The sequence below is a fragment of the Podarcis muralis genome, chromosome Z, assembly GCF_964188315.1.
Source record: "Podarcis muralis chromosome Z, rPodMur119.hap1.1, whole genome shotgun sequence".
Taxonomy (NCBI): Eukaryota; Metazoa; Chordata; class Lepidosauria; order Squamata; family Lacertidae; genus Podarcis; species Podarcis muralis.
In genome coordinates, this window is record NC_135673.1 from 15,924,799 (window position 1) to 15,949,439 (window position 24,641).

Genomic DNA, 24,641 nt, shown 5'->3' on the forward strand with positions numbered 1-24,641 from the left:
AAGAACCACGTATTCACGGTGTATGCTTCACAATGAAGAACTCCCTTCTGTCTGTGATAAAGGGCTCAGAACATTTGTTTTCCCTCCACTTCTCAATTGCCTTCATTTTGGTTAACATCTTGAGCATCCAAGACAGACGGATGTCAACAAGGACCAAAACTCAGGCATCCTTTGAAATTTGCACTTCTCTGAATTTTCCAGTGTGGTTTTCCTGCCAAATAATGTGTTTTTAAAAATGTATATACTGGGGCAAAGTGCCCATAAAAATTAATCCCCCCTGCCATGAAAATAACATGAAAATGCTTTATTTTAGGGTAAATGGCTTTGGAAAAATATGTCTATTAGGGGAAATTGCAGCTTGTAAACCACTTAAAAGTTCTGTCGGCGATCAAGCGTTATATACATTATATACATTTTTTAAAAATTAAAATAAATCAATGAAATAGAAGGATGTGTAGGTTGGCAGAAATTTGCATTGAAAATGTTGAACAATGTTATTTATTATCTACTTATCTGTTGTATTGATAACCCACCTTTTTCTCGTAAGGAGCTCAGGGTGGCATACATAGCTGCCTCTTCCTCATTTAACCCCATGGGGCAGGTTAGGTTGAGAGGCATTGAATGGCCCAAGCAAGCTACATGGGCTAGTGGTGATTTGAACCCTAGTCTGACACTCTAACCACTTCATGTGGACCTTTCATAAAAAGAAAAAGAAAATACAAGTTGATGTAGAAATGCTGAAAACCAAATTTAAAATTGGAAAAATGAGAAATTAAATTGAAAACTTCACCTCAGTGTGCCATTGCTTAGAATTGCAAGAGGGAAGAGTGCAGGGTCTGCTTGTGAGACTTCTATTAGGCCATTCAGCTGGTCATTGTGCAAACAGTATGCTGGGCTAGTTGGGGCCCCTTTGGCCTGATCTCGCACATTCTTATGTTCTTAACAAGTTTTTATTTTTAAAAAGCTTGCTTCACAATCACATTCCACAAATGAAATCAGAAAACAAGTCGACGCATGATATGTCTTACTTGCATCTTGTTAACATATTGTTGAAATTTAAACGGGTCTGAATTTTCAATTCCAGCCCTCGTTCAAAACCCTCCCTGGCAGAGCCCGTTGCATTGGGGTTTGAGCCTCCTGCAACCAAAGATACAAGCTCTGCCTCTACTGTAGGCTGACACAGGCCTCTATGGGGCAAAACCAGCTGCTTTGACATTACTGAGGCTTTCTACTCAGAGAGGGAGAGCAAGAGGCCTCTCTGCCTTGCCATACTGCTTTTGCCTCGGGGCTTAAGCTAGGCGTGTCCATCATGATTTCTGCAAAGCTATCTTTGTAAAAGTTAATGTCATGAGTCTCTGCTCCCCTGTTTCCTTATCCTAGGCCATCTGCTGCATTATTAAAACTCCCCCCCCCCCCCGCAACCTTAGAGAGCTCAACTCACCACACAGGATTTACTGCCACACCTTAAAAACCATGTTATTAGTGCTATGTAGCTTAGGGGTCAACATGTCACAGTAGACCTTCATTGATTTGGTTTATTATTTTCTTTTTCTTTTTTAAAGAAACCCTTTCCCCACGGCTAAAGCACTTTGCCTCTCAGAGTGGTCTCAGGCTTCACGGGCCTCTTTCCCCTACCTTCCATCGACTGACCTGAGCTTCTCTGAGGGGATGGAGGCGAGAGGGAGGGAAACCTCAATCCAACGCTGAAGGCCATCAAGTGTTTCTGAAAACATGGCTGGCGGGGTAAAAAACCAGCTGGGTGGTTGAACTCTTGACCCTTGAGGAAAGATGTAACGTGTCTCCCTAGTTTATTTTAATCAATACCTCTATAAAATAAAGCCGCATGAGGCTGGCTTTTGAGGGCTCTCTCTGAAATCCCAGGACACCTTCTGCTTGTTTGCAAAATCAGAAACTGCCATTTCTGGCTTTTGGTTTAGTGTTGAGCGGAATGGCAGATGGCCCACATGGCCTTGGGGTGGGGAAAGGTCAGCGGACCTTGTAAGAATCTTCCAGCGGTCCTCAGATGAGATCTTCACAACCTTCCTCAGTGGGGAAAACAGAAGCTCACTGTTAAAATGGTCACTTGGGACTAGGAAGGACCCCATAATCAGGGCCCCATCCACAAGAGCTTGTATAGGCTACCAAGTCAGGTACAAGGTTCTTGTATTAACAGGTACAAGCCCCTTAACAACTTGGTTCCAGGATACCTCAGGGACCACCTGACCCCTTATGCCCCTGCCCAACCCCTGAGGACTTCTGGGGAGCCACTGTTAGTGGCCCCCTGTGACACAGACAGCTTTGTTTCCCCTCCACTGTTAGAGGCAGCAAGCCTCTAAATACCATTTTCTGGGAATCACAAGTGGGGAGGAGAGTGCTGTTGCACTTAATTCCAGTTTGCAGGCTTCCCATTGAAGCATCTGATCGGCTACTGCGAGAACCAGATATTGGGCTGGAAGGACCACTGGCCTGATCCAGCAGTGTTCTTATGTTCTACCTCTATTGTTGGGGATAATTTTTACCTCTGAATACCAGTTGCTGTGATTAGCAAATGGGGAGGAGAGTGCTGTTGCACTCAGGTCCTTCATGCAGGCTTCCCAGAGGCAACAGGATGCTCAGATAGATGGGTCTTTTGCCTGATCCAGCAGCCAGGCACTTCTTTATGTTCTGCCTCCATCATAGGAGACAGTAATGCTTCTGAATACCAGTTGCTAAGAATCGCAAGTGGGGAGAACACCGTTCCACTCATGTCCTACTTTTAAGCTTCCTGTTGGGGCATCTGGTTGCCACTGTGAGAACAGGATGCTAGTCTAGATGGGTCACTGGCCTGATCAAGCAGGGCCCTTCTTCTATTCTTATGGAGACAAGACAGATATAAATATTAATACTGGGCTGAATGAAGCAGCAAGCCCTGAGAAGTGTGTGTGTGGTGTGGCAGGAATACGCTGTAGTTGTAGGCTGTGTGTACCACACTGCCAGGCCTGTGCCCTCTAAGCCAACCTACTGACCTCAGGTGTGGAAGAGAGCAGTGTTATAATAACACTCAGCTAGCATACCCTCCAACATTTCTCCCATGAAAATAGGAATGCCCCTTTCCATAATCATAACTTTACTATTTATACCCCACACATCTTACTGGGTTGCCCCAGCCACTCTGAGCTGCTTCCAACATATATAAAAGCACAATAAAATATTAAACATTTAAAAAAACTTCCCTATACAGTGGTACCTTGCTTCTCGAACTTAATCTGTTCCGGGAGTCCGTTCGATTCCCAAAACCATTTGAAAACCAAGGTTCCAATTGGCTGCAGGAGCTTCCTGAACTCAAGTGGAAGCTGTGTCGGACGTTCGGCTTCCGAAAAACGTTCGCAAACTGCAACACTTCCGGGTTTGTGGCATTCGGGAGCCGATTTGTTTGACAACTAAGCCATTTGAGAACGAAGGTACCACTGTATACAGGATTGCCTTCAGAAGATGGATAACTCCATACCCTCCAACATTTCTCCCATGAAAATAGGAATGTCCTAAGGAAAACTGGGACAGTCTAGGATCGAATAAGGAACTGGGATGGCTTCTATAAATCAGGGACGTCCCTGGAAAATAGGAACACTTGCAGGGTCTGAGCCAGTACCAGTCCTGTCAGCTCCTGTAACTGAAATGCCAGCCATCTTGTTTTTCACCTCCGGCAGCAAAATTTATTCACCTGGCCATGACAGGAGGAAGTGAGGAGGAAAGGAGACATCCCAGTAGCCGTTAACCATTGCTTAACAAAAGTGGAAATTCATATGTCATGGGTGTATTAAGCAGGGAGGGAGGGGCCCCTCGTACCTCTCTGTCACAATTCATGGGGTGGTTTAGTACTCTCCGAATGGGAGATTGATATCCCATGATGCATAAGTGCCTGTAATATAATATATGTCAGAATGTGTACATGGGGCATATGTGTGTGAGTGGGAGAAAAACTGAAAATATGCGGGGGGGGGGGGATTGTGGAAACAGTCTCCAGTTGCTCCCTAGATAATGGAATAGGGATACAGGGAATTATGAAATGACCTCACATCCCATTTTGCCAACCACACCAGCTGGGGTTTCTCACATTGTCCAATCTGATGGGAGACTCTTCAAAGTGTGAGTGAATTTTCAAGACAAGACAATAGTTGAGGTACTGTGGGAATCGTGATGGGAAAAGTTAGGGTTGCCATATTCCCCAAAGGGGGGGGGGGCTTTTGAGCTGCAAACTGGCGGGGAGGGGTTGCCCTGCCAGGCATAGCGCTGGAAGAGCCCAGGGGGGGTTTTCCCGGCACTGGATGCCAAGGGAGGTGGAGCCTCAGGCTTCCGGTGTGGGGAAGATCGGGTAGTGGAGGGTGCAGGTTGGCTGGCTGCACGCGCATGTCTGTGCATGTGCCCAATGAGAGCTTCTCCTACACACCAGCTCCTGGCACACTCAGAAACACCCACAACCTGTCAGCAGAGGAGGAAGAGGAGGAGGCTTAACCTGGCGAGACAGTTAGTGGGGGGGTTGTTGCCCCCTCCTACACACACACCTCTCCCTATAGCAAAGTGCAAGGAGTTCTATGTTATTGGTGGTGCACCAGGGGAGGCAGAGGCTGCTGGAAAGTTGCCCCCCAGCCCTCCTGTAGTGTCCTCCCAGTCTTTACTGTTGGCTGCAAGGTCCGCTTGGAAACCTCTCCTTAGCAGGCACCGGAGAGATGATGAGCCAGCACTCACCTCACCAAGGCCGCGCCTGCGTGCTGGAGGAAGGGTTGCTGCTGCTGCTTCCCCCAGAAAAGAAAGCCACTGCAGTCATTTGAATCCTGCGCTGCTTTTGTTTTGAGAAACATGAAATTGGTTGAGGCTGTTTTTGGATTTTTAAAGCATTTTTAAAAAATAATTTAAAAATAAATTCTTTTTTAGTCGTCCTACTTGCCATATGTCAGAGTTTTCCTGGACATTTTGCCAATTTGACAAAAATCCGCCCTGACGCCATTTTGTCAGTCCTATTCCCAGACAGTCCAATTTCTTGGACGTATGGCAGCCCTAGGAAATTTCCATCCAAACCAAATAGCAGTCAGTTTTGTCTTTTGTAGGGTTTGACACTGCCTTTCAGCCATGAGACAGACAACAATAATTTAAAACTGATTGAAGGTTAAATATCAAAGGGAACCACCAACTGACCAATAGTGCTTGCTTATTGGACTAGCGTTGTCCCAAGATTTTGTCCTCTTATTGTTCACCAGTTTTCTTCCTCTGCAAAAGAGGCTTCCATTTTTCTGCCTTTCCCCCCTGTTTTTCACACTTGTGCATATGTAGCTCCTGGAAGAGTTACACTAAGATCATAGCCCCAATCTATATTGCAAGTCCAGGGGCTGGGTGCAGTGCTCTGGGCCTCTCTCTGTGGCCCTTTGAACTCTCTCTCTGACCACACCCCATTTATCCAGGCCACGCCCTGGATGGATGATAGAAAGAGACGGGTGTTGAAGGCACTTCTTGCTCCACCCACTTTTGCCTCTGGCCCCACCCACCACTGAGAAGCAGAAGACTGTCCAGAAGGAAATGTGTTCCTATCTTCTACTGGTTGCTTGAATATTAAACCCAAAATTAATTTCTATCCATTAGCTTAAAAATATGTTTCTTTTTTTCAGTTTATCTTCAAAGGACAGCTGTGGGGGGCTTGCTTGAAAGAAAGACAACTGGAGATGCCAGATGGTACCTTTCCCTGGACTGAATTCCTGATCCAGGAAATGCACATTCTGGGATGGAGGAAAGCTGTGTGGCTTTCTCCAGATGCAGCTGATAGGACTGTGCATCCAGTGAAAGGTTATGTTTTGTTTGGGAGACAGGGAAAGAAGAGCTTCTGAGCTGCAGCAGTCTATCTGAACTTGGGATTTCAGCAGCAAGACCTTTTGAAGGCTCACAGCTATTCTTTCCAGTGGCCCCACCTGCTGCCTATCACTCCCCCAGCAGGGATCTAACTCAATATGGCCATTTCTGAACACATGCAGTTAACAGTTCTGGTAGAGATGAGCCTCTGAGTTTGAATTGGGTGGTGGGAGGGAGGGGAAGATGAAAGCCCTTAAAGAAATCTACAAGCCACAGTTGGAGGCAGTAATGAATACCAGTCGCTGGAAACCACAGGAGGGGGCACATTGCTGTTGTGCTTGGATCCTGATTTCAGGTCTCCCATTGGAGCAGGATGCTGGATGGGACCCCCTTTTGCCTGATCCAGCAGCCAGGCTCTTATGTTTTCCCTCCACTGTCAAAGATAGCATGAATGTCTCTGAACACCAGCTGCTGTGAATTGCAGGAGGGGAGAACACTGTTGCACTAATATCCTCCTTGCAGGCTTCTGCTAGGCTACTGGACTAGATGGGCCACTAGTCGAGACTACACCAGAGCTCTTCTTTAATCCATCTGTCCCCCCCACAGCTGTCACAAATCATCCTCTTTGCCCAAAAGAGCTGAGTTCCCTGTAATTCACAGTAGATGTGTATTTTGTCAAGTTGCTCCGATGGTTTGTTGATTTTCAGTAGAAAATATACTCTCTCTCTCTCTCTCTCTCTCTCTCTCTCTCTCTCTCTCTCGTGTGTGTGTGTGTGTGTGTGTGTGTGTGTGTGTGTGTATTCCCTGTTCCCCACAAACTCCCTTTTTGCTCCTTACTGGTGACTTTTGTCCTTGATGGGTTCAGCATCTGAATGAGACATTATTATATCACATAGAGGGAGCTATTAAGGAGAAAGTGGCGCCCATTCTCCCCTAGACAATGCCAGGTTTTGCTAATTCTCTCCTGTGTTATCCACATTTGGGTCCCATCTGGCTGGCACAGTTTGCTCCAGTCCCTCCCGCCATTATGTTACCGCTTGCCTGTTTGAATAATATTGCTTCCCCCTCCCCTTATACGCTTTATCCACCTCTAGCCTCCCTCTCCCCTCCTCTCCCTTTTCTTCTCTCTTTTAATAGTCTCCCAAAGGCCAGAACCGAACTTGCTTAATAGAGTAATGTCAAATGTGTTCAAAACAGACCAATAAAAAAAAACCTAATGCATTTCCTGCTCTTTGTCTGTCAATCGCTCTAGTGCCTAACATTTTCCACTCTGAAAACCACTTAAAACACATCTACAACAATCCCTCACAAAACAGCCACTTGTTGGCTAATTGTAGGAACCTCCCTCCTCATTCCCCCCCCACCTCTGCTGTTCCGCCTTTTCCTCGTCTTTTGCATTTGGAGGATCGATCCTGACCGGAGCACTGCAGAGCGCCTGTGGCTCTGAACCAGAGTGCCACAGCAATTCAGGGGGGTCTGTGCAGAGCTCAGCACCTGAACAGATCTGGCCTTTTCCTTTCAACTCCTGGCAAGAGGGGAGGCCACATGCATTCGGGGCCTTCCGTTCCGACGCTACTGAGTCACTCTGGTGACCTTGAGCATGTTGCTTAAATGCGAAATTGTGTTTTTAGGTTGGCTGCCTGCTTTATATTCGTTTTGCTTTTTTTATTTATTTAAAAAAAAGGTTGGTGGGGAGAGAGGGAGGGGGAAAGTATTTAAGTGTTTCAAGTAGCCTTCCTGCAGGGCTTCATTATAAAAAAGAAAGAAAAGAAAAGACAGAGAGTATTTTCTATAAAGAGATGACATCCGATTGGCGGCTGCCATTGGAGAGTTACAGAACTACTGCTTAAGCAATGGAATAAGGGGCAAGGGAGGAGGGTAAACCTCAAGACTATGGGGCAAATGCAGCCCACCAGGCCTCTCTGTTCAGCCCTGGGAACTCTCCCCAGGGACAAACCTCTTTTCCCCAAGCCGCACTCCTCACTGGCCCTGTTTCACCCTTCAAATACTGTGGTACCTCGGGTTAAGAACTTAATTTGTTCCGGAGGTGCGTTCTTAACCTGAAACTGTTCTTAACCTGAAGCACCACTTTAGCTAATGGGGCCTCCCGCTGCTGCCTCACAATTTCTGTTCTCATCCTGAAGCTAAGTTCCTAATCCGAGGTACTATTTCTGGGTTAGCGGCGTCTGTAACCTGAAGCGTCTCTAACCTGAGGTACCACTGTATATTTATCCTTAACACTGCCTCTAGCTTGTTTGGATGGGGAGCAGAGAGAGCAGCATGTGAATTTGTCTTCCCTACTTCCCTGCTTCCACATTCCTTATTCCACCCACTTTTGCCTCTAGCCCCACCCACCACTGGCACATGGTCTCAGAAGGTTGCCTAAAGGGGAATGGAGCCCTTGGACACAATCCCTGATTTAAAACATAAGGACCCCAGGCTATTCAAAGTTGGCGTGTTGGGTATTGTTTACATCAAGGACGGACAATCGGTTGATATCTAGATGTTTTGCAAAGCTACTTCTCATAATATAATTCATTTTTTTATGTTTGTTTCACTATGCATTTTCATGCACACACTACCCTGGTATATGCATTTATTTACATTACTTGGTTGGAGAGTGGCATTGCAAAATTTGGAGAACTGCACTTTTCAAAGGATAGCAATGTTTCTGTTCACATTCTTTTGGAAAATGTGTATTGGTTAGGCTTGACTTTAAATGTGAACTGAATCAAATTCCTCCCCTTTCCCTTGCCTGGAAGGATCGATGTTTCCATGAGCTTATTAAGAGGGAGGACAATGATTCCTGTCCCTCTCTTCTGAACTGGCTTAGTCACAATGTGAGAATTGGCAAGCAGGCAATGCAGAGTGAGAGTGGGAAGCATTGTTTTTGCTCTGAATGGTTATTAAAACAGAAGAGGAAATGATGGTGTGTCCAGCCAGTTAGATGTGCTAGGAAAAAATACTTTGCCCCTGTTCTTGGGGGCCACAAACATGGAGACTTAGCTTTTTGCAGTCTGTAATTAGATATTGCTATTTATATGGAGTACAGGCAGCCCCTCGTTTATCCAGGGGTTACATTCCGAGGCACCATGCATGTTGGTGAAATCAGGTATAATGGAAACCCACTGAAAAAGCCTGTGTACAACCTGTTATGCCTCAGCTCCACCCTTTTAGTGATGTTTCAGGGACATCTTTATGACGTTTCCAGGTCACTTCTGGGTTTGTTGCACATACACAGTCATGCACTTATTGAACGTGCATAAATGGGCAGTTTATAAAGTAACCTAAGCAGGAAGGACAAGGCCTCCAAAGGGTTTACAATCTAAATGCTAAGCCAGAGACAGAAAGGTTAAAAGCAACCCAAGACAAATTGAAGCAATGCAGTAAGCATAGCAATACAGAAGTGATTTAGTGGTTCTTGGTTTCCAAACCATGCCACACAATTAGCTGGGGAAACTAAACAACAGACTTGTAAGGTAGATCAGTGTTAACTGTCCTCACATTGCAAATGGACATACATTCAGGTTGAGAATGGCTTGCTTAAGACCACCTAGTGAACTTAAAAGGAAGGGCTTGTAAGTTAAGTCACAAGGAATCGCAGGAAGAATTTGGGGAAGGGCTGTAGCTCAGTGGTAGATCCTGACATGCAGAAAGTCCCAGGTTCAATCCCTAACATCTCAAAGTAGGGCTGGAAGACTTCTCTGCCTGAAATCCTGGAGATATATAATGCCACTTCCAATGGCCTATGAGGACTAGAATCTTTAGTTTTAGATGGACGACAGTAATTCAATGACAGAACACATGTTTTGGACCAAGGGTTTGGCTCAGTACAAGGTCACTTCCCCTGTTCCTAGCAAGGGTCGTAGCTCTGTAGTACAGCATCTGCTTTCTATACAGAAGATCCTAGGTTCAATGCTCAGTGACATGCCTAGGTAGGGCTGATAGAGACCCCTGCCTTAAACCCTGGAGAGCTGATGCCAGACAGTGTAGACAATACTGAGACAAATGAACCGCTCAGTAGAAGATGACTTCATACGAAGATTTGGAATGGCTGGTCCTGTTCATCTCTCTCTCTCTCTCTCTCTCTCTCTCTCTCTCTCTCTCTCTCTCTCTCTCTCCCTCCTCACTTTTGCAGGTTGTCTCATGACCCAGAAAGGCTGTCGGGCCAACAGCAGCAGAGGGGCAGATAATGTCAGCGTCTAAGTGAGCATCTCACATAACCAAAGAGGTCACTCTGGTGACCTCCTCTTCCCCCCCTTTTCTACAGAGAGGAAAAAGTCAAGAGAAAAAGCCAATATCTTCTGTTACGAGGGTCCAACAAAACATACCTGTCTTTTTGGATGGCCACATTCTCAGTTTGGATGATGGGGAAACAGGGAGGGGTGTTCAGGCAGAAAGGAGACCCCACAAAGGGCCAACTGACCACTGCTATTGAGTGACCAGATGGGTGTCCGGAGTTCCTTGTGTGAGTCCCTTGTCTTTTCCTTTTACGGCGGTGAGGCTTTGAGGCCTAGACCCCTCGGGGCAGCCTTTTGTAATTGCCATGCTTATCTGCCCTCCCTGGTTTTGTGATCCCGCCTGTCCTTCTCCCTCAGGTGGTTCCCATGATGGCGTGGACCGTCAAGGAGGAATAAAGCTCCCTTTCAGCAATCGCTGGTGAAGGCTTTGGGAAACTCCCGGGGAGAGATGCAAGGCAGATCCTTGTGAAATGCAGAGACAAAGCCACCTTGTTTCAAGAAGTTTACAAAGGGAGCCCATCTCCTCCTGGGAAGTTTTCATCCAAAGGCTCTCGACCTCAGCACAAAGGGAGTCTTCTCGGCCAAGCTGGGTGTATGTATTTAATAAACCTACTAGCAGTAGGCAAGGGGCCACAGATGGTTCTTGGAGATGCTGTATGTGTTTTTGTCTCTGTTGTTCTGAACATTTTGTATTTAAGAACAGAAGAAGAGCTTGGCAGCTGGATCACGCTGTAGGCCCATCTAGTCCATCACCCTGTACAGACGGTGGCCAACCAGATGCCCCAGTGGGAATCTCACAAGCAAGACCTGGTTCCAACAGTGCTGTCCCCACTAGCAATTCCTGGTAATTGGTATTCAATCAATCAATCAATCATTTTATTTGTATGCCACCTTTCCAAAGTTAAAACAATGCTCAAGGTGGCTTCCAACATATAAAAATTACATAACTACAAACTTAACAAAAGCATAAACAATAAACAAAAAAATAAAAAAGTATACAACCAAATTGAACAATTTCCTCATAAGATCCCAAATAAAGGCACAAAATATTAACAACAACAACCACCCCACCACGCAAAAAACCACCCCACCAGCCCAAAATTCTGTTCAGCAGCTTCAGCTATTGTAGCTCGAGTTAGTCAGGGCCCTGCCCTGCCAGGCCAGGTAAGAAAAGGTCTGAAAGGCAGGGAACAGATCTTCCAGGACTGACTGTCAAACCTCCTCTGACAGTAGAGGTGGAACATAACCATCCTCGAATGATGCATCTGACAAAGTGGATTCCAATAAAGCTTATGACGTAATAAAAAAACGGTTAGTTTTTAAGGCACCACAAATCCCTTGTGGGAAACTCAGAAGCAGGACCTGAGTTCAAGAGCCCTCTCCCTACCTGCAGTTTCCAGCAACTAGTATTCAGAAGCATTGCTACCTCCAACTGTGGAGGCAGAGCATAGCCATTGTGGCTAGTATAAGGTTACCAGCCCTCTTTTAAAGCTATCCAAGTTGCCACTGCTGTCCCCTGCTGGAGCGATTTCCATAGTTTAACTCTGCACCGCATGCATAAATTCTTCCTTGTGTCTCTTCTGAATCTTCCACCATTCAACTCCCTAGGACATCCATGAGTTCAAATGTTATGAGAAAGGGAGGAAAACATTTCTTTTTCCATTCAATGCATAATAGTATAAACCTCTGTGATGTCTCCTCTTCCTTGCCTTTTCTCTGAATTAAAACATCCCAAATGCTGCAACCTTTCCTCATCTCTCTCCCTTAAAAAACAAAACAAAACATCTGTTTTTCTCCCAATGTGGCTCTGCAAGCAGAACCAACACCCCCCCCCCAGTAGAATAGCAGTCTTTTATTTTAATTTTTCTCAAAGCCTGCATTCAAGGAGAAACTGAAGAAGATAGGGAGAGTTCAGCTCATCCTCCTCACACCCATGCTGTGTTGTAAACACCCCCACACAACTTTGGAGGTATTTTGGATGACCCTGGTTGGTGTGGCATTGTGCACCATCACCTCTTCACTGGGTTAATGATGTCGTTGAGCCCTCCGGGACTGAATTAACCCTGCATGTGGTTCCTTGAGGTGGCTGTTTATCTGCCACAATGCATTATTTATTACACTTTACGGCGCTGGACTCTGCTTCCGAGGGGTCTCCATCTGCCTCCCTCACTCAGGGAGACGGATGTCACATGTATCCCTATGGGGGAACATATCACTTTTCCCTCACTGCACCGCCTGCTCTGCCACAGCCTTAGGGCCACAAGAGTGGGGGGTGTTTAGGAGGGATGGGGAACCTGCAGCCCTCTAGATGTTGTTGGTCTCAACTGCATCTGATACAGCCAACTGCCAGAATGACAAACGGGATAGGAGTGAGGGGAATTGGAGTCAAACAACATCTCGGGAGCCACAGGTCCCATATCGCTGATCTAAGAAAGACCATTCTCTTCTGCATAATGGGAGAATGCCTATACAGTGGTACCTCAGGTTACATACGCTTCAGGTTACAGACTCTGCTAACCCAGAAATAGTCCCTCGGGTTAAGAACTTTGCTTCAGGATGAGAACAGAAATTGTGCTCCAGCGGCGCGGCAGCAGCAGGAGCCCCATTAGCTAAAGTGGTGCTTCAGGTTAAGAACAGTTCTAGGTTAAGAACGGACCTTCGGAACGAATTAAGTACTTAACCCGAGGTACCACTGTATGCAGAAGAAGCTGTCTGTCATGAGAGAGGAGGGAATGCCTCTTGTTAGATCAGGTTTCCCACTGCTGATCTAAAAAAGAGACATTCCCTTCTCAAAGGATGGATGAGTACAAGTGAAGGGAGAATGTCTCTCATGAGAGAGGTGGGACCTTCTGCATGCAAAGTGCCACAAAGGCAGTATCAAAATGACATTTCACCTGCCAACACGCCACCCGCAAATACATGCAACAGGGAAATTGTCAGCTACAAAAAGAGGAGCAGTTAGTGACTCAAGCTCAGGCTTGGAAGCTAAAGGCAGCCTTCCAGGACTCTCTAATCTGGTCCTCAGGACTCTCCGTAGGCCACACCCCTCACCAGCTCTGTTTCACATCCTCTTTGACTGTTTTTGCCCAGCTGGAAATGTATCTTTGGAACTCCAATCATGCATATTATTTACCTGGAGGGGAACAGAGGGGTGGGTGGGTGTGGACACCAACCTACTTACATTCATTTCTCCACTCACTTTTGACTCTGGCCCCACTCACCCACTGGTATGTGGCCCCCTGGTGCTTGCCCAGAAGGGAATGTGGCCCTCAGGCTGAAAAGCCTTCCACATCTTTCCACTAAGTGAAAGGGACTCCACTATCCAGGGACTCTTCTGGTTTTGCTGCCTCCTGGAAATGTGGGAACCCAGTGAACACATGATGGACTGTGATTCATGGGCCGTAGGGGTGGCCTGGCCCACTCCTTCCATGCCCCCTAAGCTGTCCAGTTTGCCCCAGCCGGTGAAGATCTACCAATGAAAAGGGAGTCTCTGTGCCTTTAAAGAAAAGGGTCCTTTTCTTCCTCTTCTTCTCTTGTGTGCTGCCGTTGGGGAGCCCAGCGGTGTGTCGGGAGGAAGATGCCAGAGGCCACCTGCAGAGATCCTGTACAGCTGGGGAAGATTAGCCTTTTCCACTAGACCAGAGCCATTACCTTCTTCCAATATGCTATCACTTCCGCTAGGAGAGCCTGCAGATGAGATATCGATTGACAGTGACCCTGGAGGAGCCCCTGCACTCCTCAGCCTGAGAGGCGTACAGATCAGCCCTGCTGGCAACGCAGCGCGCCCGAGGCGGAAGCTAACGGGAAGGGTCATCCAACAGCTGTCTGTTACCCAGAGGCCTCTGGGCTTGGCTCAAGAGGGCTTGCAGCCGAGGGCAAGAGGGGGAAGGAGACCAGAGAAGGCTGCGTGGGAGGAGTTTCAAGGGAGGGGGAAAGCCATAGTGATGCTGCCAATGTTATCAAACCAGCGTTTCCCAGCCTGGCTTGCACACACAAGTAACACTGGTTTGTGTCGATTCAGTGTTTTCAGGCGGACCCTTGGACAAGACTCACTGGGGATGGACTGACTCCCCTTTGAAGAAATTTTGTGGTCAGTGCTCCCCCCGCTAAGTAAAATAGGTGCCAGAAGTCACCATGAAGTTGTTATAGTAAGTTGCTGGGCAACTTGGGGCAGCCCTGAACAGATGCCGGTTTGACAACAGCCACATTCACCACCTGCGGATGTGCTAAAAACTACAACAAGCTGTCTCTCTAGCTGGTTTTTGGGTCACCCCTGGTTCTGGTGCAGGTCAAACAAATGTTCCCACACCTCCCTTATTGTCTTAGATTTGGGCAAATGGCTAGGGCAGCTCGTAAGGACATTCACACAAACACGCTCAGACCCTCCAAGTGGGCAGTAACAATGGCAGTGAAGACAGGGGTAGCAGGCCCACTCTAGATGGGGGGGGGCACTGAGAACATGTGAAGAGCCTGCAGGGCCAGGCTAGTGGCACATCTCATCCAGCATCCTTTTCTCATAGTGGCCAACCAGATGCCTGCAGGAAATCCTCAAGCAGGACCCCAGCACAAAACTAGGGCCTCAAGAGCATCGTGATGGACAGACAGAGATTCCTAGAGGGCCACATTAAGCCTGTGGGCCTAAAGCCCCTCACATATCCATATATTAATAGCCAATATTCAACATTAATAACCACAGTTACTGTGTGTCGGGCCAAGGATGATGGCAGCAGCCTGAGTCATGATGGGGATTTTACAGAAGCCCTGCAGTCAACACTGAAAAGCACATGAAGACCAAAGACTAACCATGGAGACAACAACACTCAGATACTGGAGAAGACAAGCAATTTTCACTTGACCCAGGAAGTAATAGAATCATAAAATTGGAAAGGACTCTGAGAATCATCTAGTCCAACCCTGCTGCAATGCAGAAATCTCAATAAAACTTCCATAACAGATGGCCATCCAACCTCTGCTTAAAACCCCTCAGGGAAGGAGTCCATTCCACTGTTGAAAAGCTCTTATCAGAAATTTCTTCCTGATGCTTAATTGGAATCTCCTTTCTTGTAACTTGAGTCCATTGGTTTGGGTCCTACCCTCCGAAGCAGGGTAGAACCATTGCTCCATCTTCCATGTGACAACCCTTTAGATATTGGAAGAAGGCTATCATATCCCTCTCAGTCTCCTCTTATCCAAGCTAAACATATCCAACTCCCTGTTCCCTTATAATCCCTTATAATCCTGGCTGTCCAGGAGCATCCAAAGCCTAGCCTAGGTAGGCAGAATTGGTTCCCAGGGCCTGAAGGTACTTTCACCAAGGAAGCTGCTACATGCACAGTTCAGTGGTTTGCTTCAGGGGGAAGCAACTGCCATGGACTGGCTGGAAGCAGAGGAATGGTGGGAGACACTAGCTGGGGAACCCCCAAGGGATGATGCCTCAGAGCCAGGGGATTGGTGGTGGGATGACAATGAGTGGTCAGAGGGAGAAGAGGAAGCAGACTAGGAAGAGGCGGTGTCAGAAGCTGAAGAGGTAACAGGGTTTAGTGAGCAGGAAGAGGCTGTGGCAGAGAGCAGTTCAAACTCTGAGGTAGAAGCAGGGGCTAGAGAGGCAGTGAGAGGGCAGGCTGCTGAAGAATCTAGGGAGCCTCCCCCTCCTGCTGTGACCTTGGAACACAGCAGGAGGGGGAGCCTCCCCCTCCTGCTGTGACTCTTGGAACACAGAGAGAAATGAAAAGGGCAGAGCAGAGATTGGTTGTGCACAGTTTGCAACTGCTTGGGAAGGACCCTGGAGAGGAGAAGCCTTAAAGAGAAAAGGGAAGGCAACCACCTCAAGGCAACAAGACCAATGGGAAGAGTTGTTTGGGATCACAAGGCCTGAGCTGTTTTGGCATCTTTGGATAAAGAGTTAACTTCTTACAAATGCTAAAGAAAGAGGTGGTTTCGCTTTGCCGAATTTGAAATTATACTATGAAGCATCTTGCCTTTGTTTGTTATGAGACTGGATTTAGCTAGATAACACAGATTTATTGGATCTGAAAGGTCACGACAACAGATTTGGGTGGCACACATATTTATGGTATGATAAAGTGAAAGCACATAATGGATTCTTGAACCACACATTGAGAAAATCAACCTATGAGGTATGGGACAGATATAAAAACTTATTCAAAAGGAAAACACCCTGGTGGCTCTCACCCTTACCTTTCAGTTAAAAAGGTAAATATGAAAGGGAATTGGGCCATCTATAGAGATTTATTAATTGAGGCAGAAGGCCAATTAAAATTGAAAACTTTTGAAGAATTAAAATAATATATGACAGATCGGTTACAATGGCATCAGATAAATGATATCTTTTAAATAGATTAAAAAATGGTTTTGATTCAATAAGATCAAGGTTTGAAATAGATCTGTTGGAGAATAAGGTGAAAATATTATCAAAAATGTTTAACTTGCTTTTAGAATGGCATACAAAGGATGAAGAAGTTAAGGCAGTCATGATACACTGGGCTAGAGATTTTGGATATAATATTCAGTTGTCATCTTGGGAAAAATTATGAAAGGAAGAAATGAAATTTACTGCATGCCGCTCACTGAAGGAAAATATTATGAAAATGATGTATTGCTGGTATTTAACACCAAGCAAAATTGAAAAAATGTATAAAACGAGTTCAAACTTATTTTGGAAATGTAAGGGAATAGAAGGTACTTTTTACCATATGTGGTGGTTATGTGACAAAGTAAAAGACTTCTGGGAGATGATTTATAATGAGTTAAAGAAAATACAGAAGTCTTTTTATTAGGCATTATAGGTAAAGAGATACTGAGAGAAGACAAGTGACTATTTTTGTATGTAACAACAGCAGCAGTATTACAAGCCCAGAAATGGAAGCAAGATGAAGTGCCATCGAAAGAAGAGCGGCAAGCGAAACTGATGGACTATGGGGAGCTGGCGAAACTGACGGGAAAGATCTGAAACCAGGAAGATCAAGCATTTGAAAAGGACCGGAAGAAATTTGTACTTTATTTAAAAGATCACTGTAAAAATTTAAAGACACTGGCAGGAATGTGAAGATACTTGTAATGTGAAATTCTGCTATATTTCACTTATGATTTATATAATGATTTGGAAAATGTAAAAGATGCAGTTAATTATGGGATAAAGAAAGACCCCATGGAGGGGTGGAGGGAAGTTCAAGGGTTCAAAAGAACCTATTAAGTAGAGGTGAAAAATGAATATTGTGAGGATATTAAAAATGTGGAAAATCAATTAAAAATTATTATAACAAAATAAGAGAGTTAACTTCACTGACACTGTGTTTTTTACTGCTGAGCTACACTTGACTCCAATTCCTAACAGTAGCACGCAGATCTCAGCAGCTCCTGGAGTGGTCCTGGTGTGGCAGGAGAGGATAGCAAGTGTGGTGGGAAGGTTCAAGGCAAAGCAACATGTAAACATTGCAGTATGGTATACAGTCATACCTCGGGTTAAAGTTGCTTCAGGTTGAGCATTTTTGGGTTGCGCTCCACGGCAACGCGGAAGTAACGGAACACGTTACTTCCGAGTTTTGCCACTCACACATGTGCAGACGCTCAAAATGATGTCACGTGCATGCGCAGAAGCATCAAATTGCGACCTGCGCACACACAGATGCGCAGACGCAGGTTGCGTTCACTTCAGGATGCGAACGGGACTCCAGAACTGATCCCATTCACATCCAGAGGTACCACTGTAGTATCAAAATAATTGTTTTATTTGCAGAAGACGCATATATATCTTTTCAAGATTAAGCACTGCTGGGAGTTGTTAGCTTTTGTTTTTCGATGTATTTCTTCTCAATTAAAAAATTGGTGCTGCACAAGCAAATTTTTATTCTGAAAAGGTGTGGCCCAGAGAAAAAAGCTTGAGAACCACTGTCTTATGAAACCGGACAAAGGGTAGGGAGAGGCGGACAAAGGAGTGAGGCTGTTCAGATTATAACAGATTTCCCTAATTTATTGTTCCTCTGTTCTTCAGTTCTGGTTTGTAAAGTATGGGGTCAAAGTGAGATTTTTCAGGGTGCTTTCAGTCCTCACCAAGTCAAAGCAGGATGTTAATAAATGTTCCCAAAGTCAGGTCACAACCCCCCTTCCCAAGTCCAGAGCTGCTTTGCATTGCTTCAGTACATTTTTGTACCTGTATAACTGTATGTTATCCTAGTTCTCTGTTTCTGTAGGTCCATGGGGTTTGCTAGAAGTGAGGCTGTCTAAAATGCTGCCTGTGGAGCTTTGGATTTTTGTTTTGGTTGTCACTTTAAAAAGTAAAAAATCATCATCTGCTGTGCTTTAAGTTTAAAACCTTCATTTAGTGTTGTTCAGCTTTAAAAGGAGAACTCTGCAGGCAGCTAGACAGTGTCAGGTTGTAAGAACTATCAGAAACGATCAAACACCAGAAATGCTAGTATAAAATATGCAAGCAAGAATATACACCACTCAGCCAACTCTAAATTATTTTATAAAGAGCAACCCCTGCTCCCCACCTCTTTGAAATTTTGAAGTGTATGGATTTTGGAGTTTTAGCTGGTCTAATAAAAGTATTGCCCTAATATGAATTATGGAGGATAGTTAATACATAGGGCTATGGCAAAGATTCAGTTCACACTTAAAGGCAAATCTATGAAATTTCATAATTCCAAAACAAATTGAAAACCAAAACACAGACACCCTTCAAAACCTGCAGTTCTCCAAACAATTGATGTTTACCAAAATGTGTATATGAGGGGGAGAGTGTACATAAAATATATATATATTTGTGAAACTAGCAGACAAAGATGCATTATCTTAAAGAACATTGCTTGCAAAAATGTGTACATGAGTCAAACAGACAAATTTGCACTAAAGCATTAATGAATTTTCATGAGGAATTATTTGTTTATTTGAGCATTGTGGAAAACTGAATTTAAGAACAGAAAAATGAGAAACTGAGAGAACTGGAAATGACTAATCTTTCCATCCCTATTCAGGGACAATGGGAGCCTGAGTCCAAGAACACCTGGAAGGCTACAGATTACTCTCTCTTGGTTTTACACCCTTTCAGCTGTGTGACATCAAGCTCACTATCTGCTGAGCAGGATATAAGTTTTCCTCTAAACACACTTTTGTACCTTGCAGTAGCACAAGCAAATCTAATTCTCATTGGTTTTTCCTTCTATGTTTCAAGCTCTTCTGGAACTAGTTCAAGTCCACAGTTGACGCTGCAAGTGGAATATTGAAAAATTCCACATTTCCCCACCACGCAACCTTCTCCATTTTTCTCTATCCTTTTTTTACCTTGATTTTTATTTTCAAACTGAAGCATCCCTGTAGGGATGTGGGCAGCGGTGGCGGGGGGGGGGGGGGGGGGTTGGAGGCTAAAAAAAATTGAGAAATTCATTTTAAGAAAGGGACTTTTATAAAGGGTGAAATTAAAGCAGACCTCGTTGCAATTAATGCAAAGACAAAGAAAGAAATGCTCTTAGTGGTGATCAAAATGGAACAAATTATTTTATTTCTTCACCTCCCTCAACCACCCCCATTCCATTTTCCCTTTAGTCTCCCCACAGGTGGAGCGATGGGCTTGGGTAGAGTCCAGGGCCCACTTTCCTTTTGCTGCTTCTTCCCTCCCACCCCCCCCCACACACACAAAAAAAGCAAGCCCAATCCAGCATGTCCTTCAGATGCACTTAAACTCGTATGAAAGGACAAAGACTAAAGCTTGGCAAAACAGCTTGGCTGAATAAGTGTGAGGGAAACAGTGAGAAGCAAAACAGAAAGAAAGGAGGTCCCATTCATTAAGATTCCAGAAATAATGGCACAGATATTTTAATAACATATTTGTGTGCAAACTGACAGGCGTGGTGATGCTCCCGCCTTTCCACCAACCACCTTTTTCTTGATTCCATTTCATTGATGCCACTAAAAGACTGTAACAAAACCATTGTGGGATCCCTCAAGGCACAGGGAGATGAGTAACTATTACCAATTACTACCGCAATTAGCCGTGAGTGGCACATAGGTGTGTTAGCTGGGTGGGAAAAGAAAAAGCCTGCAGCCCCCACCCCACCCATTATATTATTTCTGCTGTGCTTTGACCTTGCGTTGGAGTCGATGATATTCCTTCAGCCTGGAAATCAACAGAAAGAAAGAGAACGTGAGAGAAATTCATTCTGAATTAAAATTAGTATTGGGCAAAGTTGAGACAAATAAATGAAACGACCGGGGAGGGGGTAATAAGTGGAAGGTGATATGTGAGTTTTTCTAAATTTTCCTGTCTGCTGCTGAAAAACTCATCATTGTATAATTAATTTATTCAAGGGGGGGGGGAACAGTGTACATTAATGCACAGGACAAAGAAGTTAACAGGCTGCTACTGGGGGAGGGAAGGGGCAAAAGAGCCTATTAGGTAACTGTGTCTCTCTACCCCTCTCCGATTTCAGAAGGGTGTGTGCATAGGACAGATTATGTAAAAACCCAAAACAAAATAGATGATTGCGGATAGCATTAATTAGCTGGGCTTTCTATTCCTGGAAGCTGGGCTTTCTATTCCTGGAAAGTTCCATTAGCTAAACAGTTAGGGCCATCTGATTCTCTCCTTTATAGAATCCATGACTGTAAGATGAAGGCATACTGCATGCAGAAGTCCAATGAATTAGGGAGAAATGCAGTCTTTTGCATAGGGTGTTAGGTTTCTCTGTATGTAAGGAAATCTTTCGTTATTGGGGAGCATGTGATACCCCCACCCACTCTGAAATGGAAGAACTCAGCCATGCCAGTAGGGGCTGGTGGCCATTGAGACTGTCAGGGTGAAATGTAGGGAGACCAAAGAGGAGGTGGAGCCAGAGCCAATGAGAGCTGGAGCCAACTCACTCTAGTTTTGTCCCCATTCTCCTCCCTGCTCCTTCTCTAAGGAGACCCCAGGTTCCACATCTGGGCAGGGTAGAAGCCACCCCTCTGCTTTTCACCCCAGGTTCCATCTCCACTGTTGGGGGACAGATGTCTACAGGGGCTCTGGGACCCATCCAGCTGAGTGGCAGACCTTGGGTAGGAAGAGGAGAATTACCAGCTAGGGTTGGAGACTAGTGGCTGCTAGTCAGTATAACAATACTGAGCTATATTGACAAAGTGGTCTGATGAAGTAGATGACACTGTCTTGGGTTCCTACTTTAATTCAGAACCCTGAGGAACCTTATTTCATTTAAGGTAGGGGGTCTTCCTAAAAAAAAGCTTTCGGGGTGTGGCAACCCTATTTTAGGGGAAGGGCTGTTATGCAGAGGCAAATCATGCACTTTGAATGCAGAAGACCCTGGGTTCAATCCCCAACAGCATATCCAGTTGGGGTTAGGAATGCCCCCTACCGGAAACCCTGGATAGCTGCTGCCAGTCAGTACAGACAATATTGAGCTAGATAGACTAATGGTCTGATTCAGTAAAAAGCATCTGCCTAGAACATTGGCAGGCTTCTGAAACTATAACGCTTCAATACAAACCGAAGGGAGTTAATGTTGATAAAGCCAGTAGCGTCTGATGGCTCATAATCGCCCTGGACATCCATGCTGCAGGAAGGAAAGGCAAAAGAATGATTTGGTGGCTATAATAAAGACAGTAACGCAGTGCCAAGGTTGGCTTTCAGTGGTGGAAAGGCAGGCATCCCGCACAACTTCTAGAGACCAGGATAGGTATGTGTGTGTGTGATCTGTCATGGATGCTTTAGCTGAGAGTCCTGCATTGCAGAGAGATGAACTAGATGATCCTTGGCATCGCTTCCAACTCTGCATTTCTATGATTCTGTGAGATGTTTAAAGAAGGGGCAAGGAGCCCCTTTCAGCCCAAGGGCCACATTCCATCCTAGGCAAGCTTCCAGGGGCCACATGCCAGTGGTTGGCAGGAGCAGAGGCAAAAGTGAACAGAGAAACAAATGTAAATTTTACTTTTGTACACTAGCCTTGTTTCTGCACATACCTCTTCTCTACGCTTTATCCACCCAGAGAAGCAAGGGGCACTGGATGTGCATGTGCCATACCTCTGAAGCACATTTCTGCCACTGCAAAGAATCCTAAGAACTGTAGCTTCAGGTCAGTTCTCAGGATTCTTTGCAAGTATGGGACGTGTTTTAAATGTGCTTTAAGTGTATGGTGCATATGCTGCCAGTTCAAGGACATGTTCCAGCTGAGCAAAAACACTTGGGGGGGGGGCTCTAAAGGGCCAGTGAGGGGTGTGGCCTCAGGAGGTCTTAGGGCCACATAGAGAGGTCTAGAACAGGGGTAAGCAAACTTTTTCAGCAGGGGGCTGGTTCACTGTCCCTCAGACCTTGTGAGGCGCAGGACTATATTTTGAAAAAAAAATAATGAACAAATTCCTATGCCCCACAAATATCCCAGAGATGCGTTTTAAATAAAAGCACACATTCTACTCATGTAAAAACACCAGGCAGGCCCCACAAACAACCCAGAGATGCATTTTAAATAAAAGGGCACATTCTACTCATGTAAAAACACGCTGATTCCTGGACCGTCCTAGGGCTGGATTTAGAAGGCGATTGGGCCGGATCCAGCCCCTGGGCCTTAGTTTGCCTACCCATGGTTTAGAGGGCTGTAATTGTCCCCTGGGTGCCTGAGGTTTACCACCCCCATCAGTTGAAGAACGCAACCCTGACAACTCAAAATAACATATTTAACACACACACACACACACACACACACACACACTCAGACACACATTCCCAAAATGACCCCTAGGTGCTGCAGTGCTCTGTGGGAGGCAGAATGTGGTTGTCCTGGAGTCCAAGCTGGGTGACAAAGCCCTCTCTGTTTCCTACGTCAACTGCAGAATCAAAGGCTCTGAGCTTCTGCAGAGAGGGGAGCCCCCTCCATGGGCTTAAGTCCCCTACCTTACCAGTGATCTGTTTCCCTGCAACTTCTATCTCAAAAACCAGGAGCCCCATTAAAGATGCTCAGAAATACCCCTTTGTTAAACCAAGCACAGTCCCATTAATTAGAAAGCAATAAAAGATACCCTACAATGGCTTGGCGCCCCCAAAGTCTCCAAAGCAACCCATTTTTCCTCCCACCCACCTCCCCGCATCACTTCAACTGCAAGAGGATGATTTACTTTGCTAAGTGTGGGGGGGGGGTGTCAGTGTGGGTGTTTCACCTTGGCACCAGCCTCTTAGTTTGACCCCATAGCAGATGTTTGAGGTCCGGGGCAGAGCTAGGAATGCTGCTCCCTCTTAAAGCTACATTTCAAAAAGTCAAAATCTCAACACAAAAGTTGTTGAGTTTTGGGGCAAAGTTGTGGAGCTTTTTATTTTTTATTTTTGCCCAATGTTTCTAAATCTCTTTTAAAAAAAATTTTTTAAATCTACACTTCTGACATGGGTTGCCATATGCCTGAATTTTCTTGGACATCTAAGAGTTTTCCTCCTGGGGAACTGTTTCCAGTGGCCAAATCCTGGCTATGTCTGGGAAATTACGGACGTATGGCAGCCCTAAGAAAATGATATTATGTGTGTATGGTAAGGCTGAAGGCTAAGGGTTGGCACCAACCCTAGTCCTACTCAGAGTAGACCCAATGAAGTTAATGGCTATGATGAAGGTCACATTCGCGCCATATATTCAAAGCACTATAATACCACTTTAAGCAGTCACGGCTTCCCCTAAAGGATTCTGGAAGCTGTAGTTTGCTATGGGTGCTGGGAGTTGTTAGGAACGCCCCCCCCCCAACAGAGCTACAATTCCAAAAGTTCTACGTGGAGAGGAACTGGTTGTTAAACCACTTCGTTGCTGTTCTGCAACTCTGGATGTGCCTGACCATTGGCCATGGTGGCTGCAGAGGCTGATGGGAGTTGGAGTCCAGCTCAACTTGTTCAGGCCCTGTTTTTAAGCTTCCCACAGGTACCTGGTTGGCTACTGTGAGAGCAGGAGGCTGGACTAGACTGGTCACTGGCATGATCCAGCAGGCTCTTCTTATGCTCTTACATCATCATTTCAAATCCTCTTCCATGCACCAACAACAAAAAGACAGCATATTTTCTGCTGAGAAGCCTCCATCAGATCCATTAATAGCAGCAGTTATTCAATAGACTTTATTTGCGTAGCCGACAGGCCATAGCATCAAAGGACGAACACAGACAAAAATACATTACAGATTAAAGGTAAAGGTAAAGGTACCCCTGCCCGTACGGGCCAGTCATGTCCGACTCTGGGGTTGTGCGCCCATCTCACTTAAGAGGCCGGGGGCCAGCGCTGTCCGAGGACACTTCCGGGTCACGTGGCCAGCGTGACAAGCTGCATCTGGCGAGCCAGCGCAGCACACGGAAATGCCGTTTACCTTCCCGCTAGTAAGCGGTCCCTATTTATCTACTTGCACCCGGGGGTGCTTTCGAACTGCTAGGTTGGCAGGCGCTGGGACCGAACGACGGGAGCACACCCTGCGGCGGGGATTCGAACTGCTGACCTGACGATTGGCAAGTCCTAGGCGCTGAGGTTTTACCCACAGCACCACCCGCGTCCCACATTACAGATATAGTTACCATAAAATCTTATGACCTATTAAAACCCTAGGTTTAATAGCAGC

At 45.7% G+C, this 24,641-nt stretch overlaps 1 protein-coding gene and 1 long non-coding RNA gene across 4 annotated transcripts in view; one reads left to right on the plus strand and one right to left on the minus strand.

Annotated features, from left to right (window-relative positions):
• The window catches only part of LOC114589484 (uncharacterized), a 31,597-nt gene extending 14,227 nt beyond the window's left edge, over positions 1-17,370 (plus strand). The window contains exons 4-6 of one of the 2 annotated variants that reach the window (XR_013391354.1): positions 9,956-10,023; positions 10,416-10,902; positions 16,916-17,370. This is a non-coding gene — a long non-coding RNA (uncharacterized LOC114589484). Of the gene's footprint in view, positions 1-9,955; positions 10,286-10,415; positions 10,903-16,915 lie in introns of both variants that reach the window. The other variant, XR_013391353.1, reaches the window with a different exon arrangement.
• Positions 17,371-19,549: 2,179 nt separating this feature from the next.
• ASS1 (argininosuccinate synthase 1) overlaps positions 19,550-24,641 on the minus strand; it is a 76,034-nt gene continuing 70,942 nt past the window's right edge. For both annotated transcript variants that reach the window (XM_077922228.1, XM_028715365.2), the window contains 2 exons: positions 21,557-21,622; positions 19,550-20,193 (listed from right to left, as the gene is read on the minus strand). In XM_077922228.1, the coding sequence (XP_077778354.1) occupies positions 20,142-20,193; positions 21,557-21,622 (118 nt within the window). In that variant the 3' untranslated portion in view covers positions 19,550-20,141. The remainder of the gene's footprint in view (positions 20,194-21,556; positions 21,623-24,641) is intronic.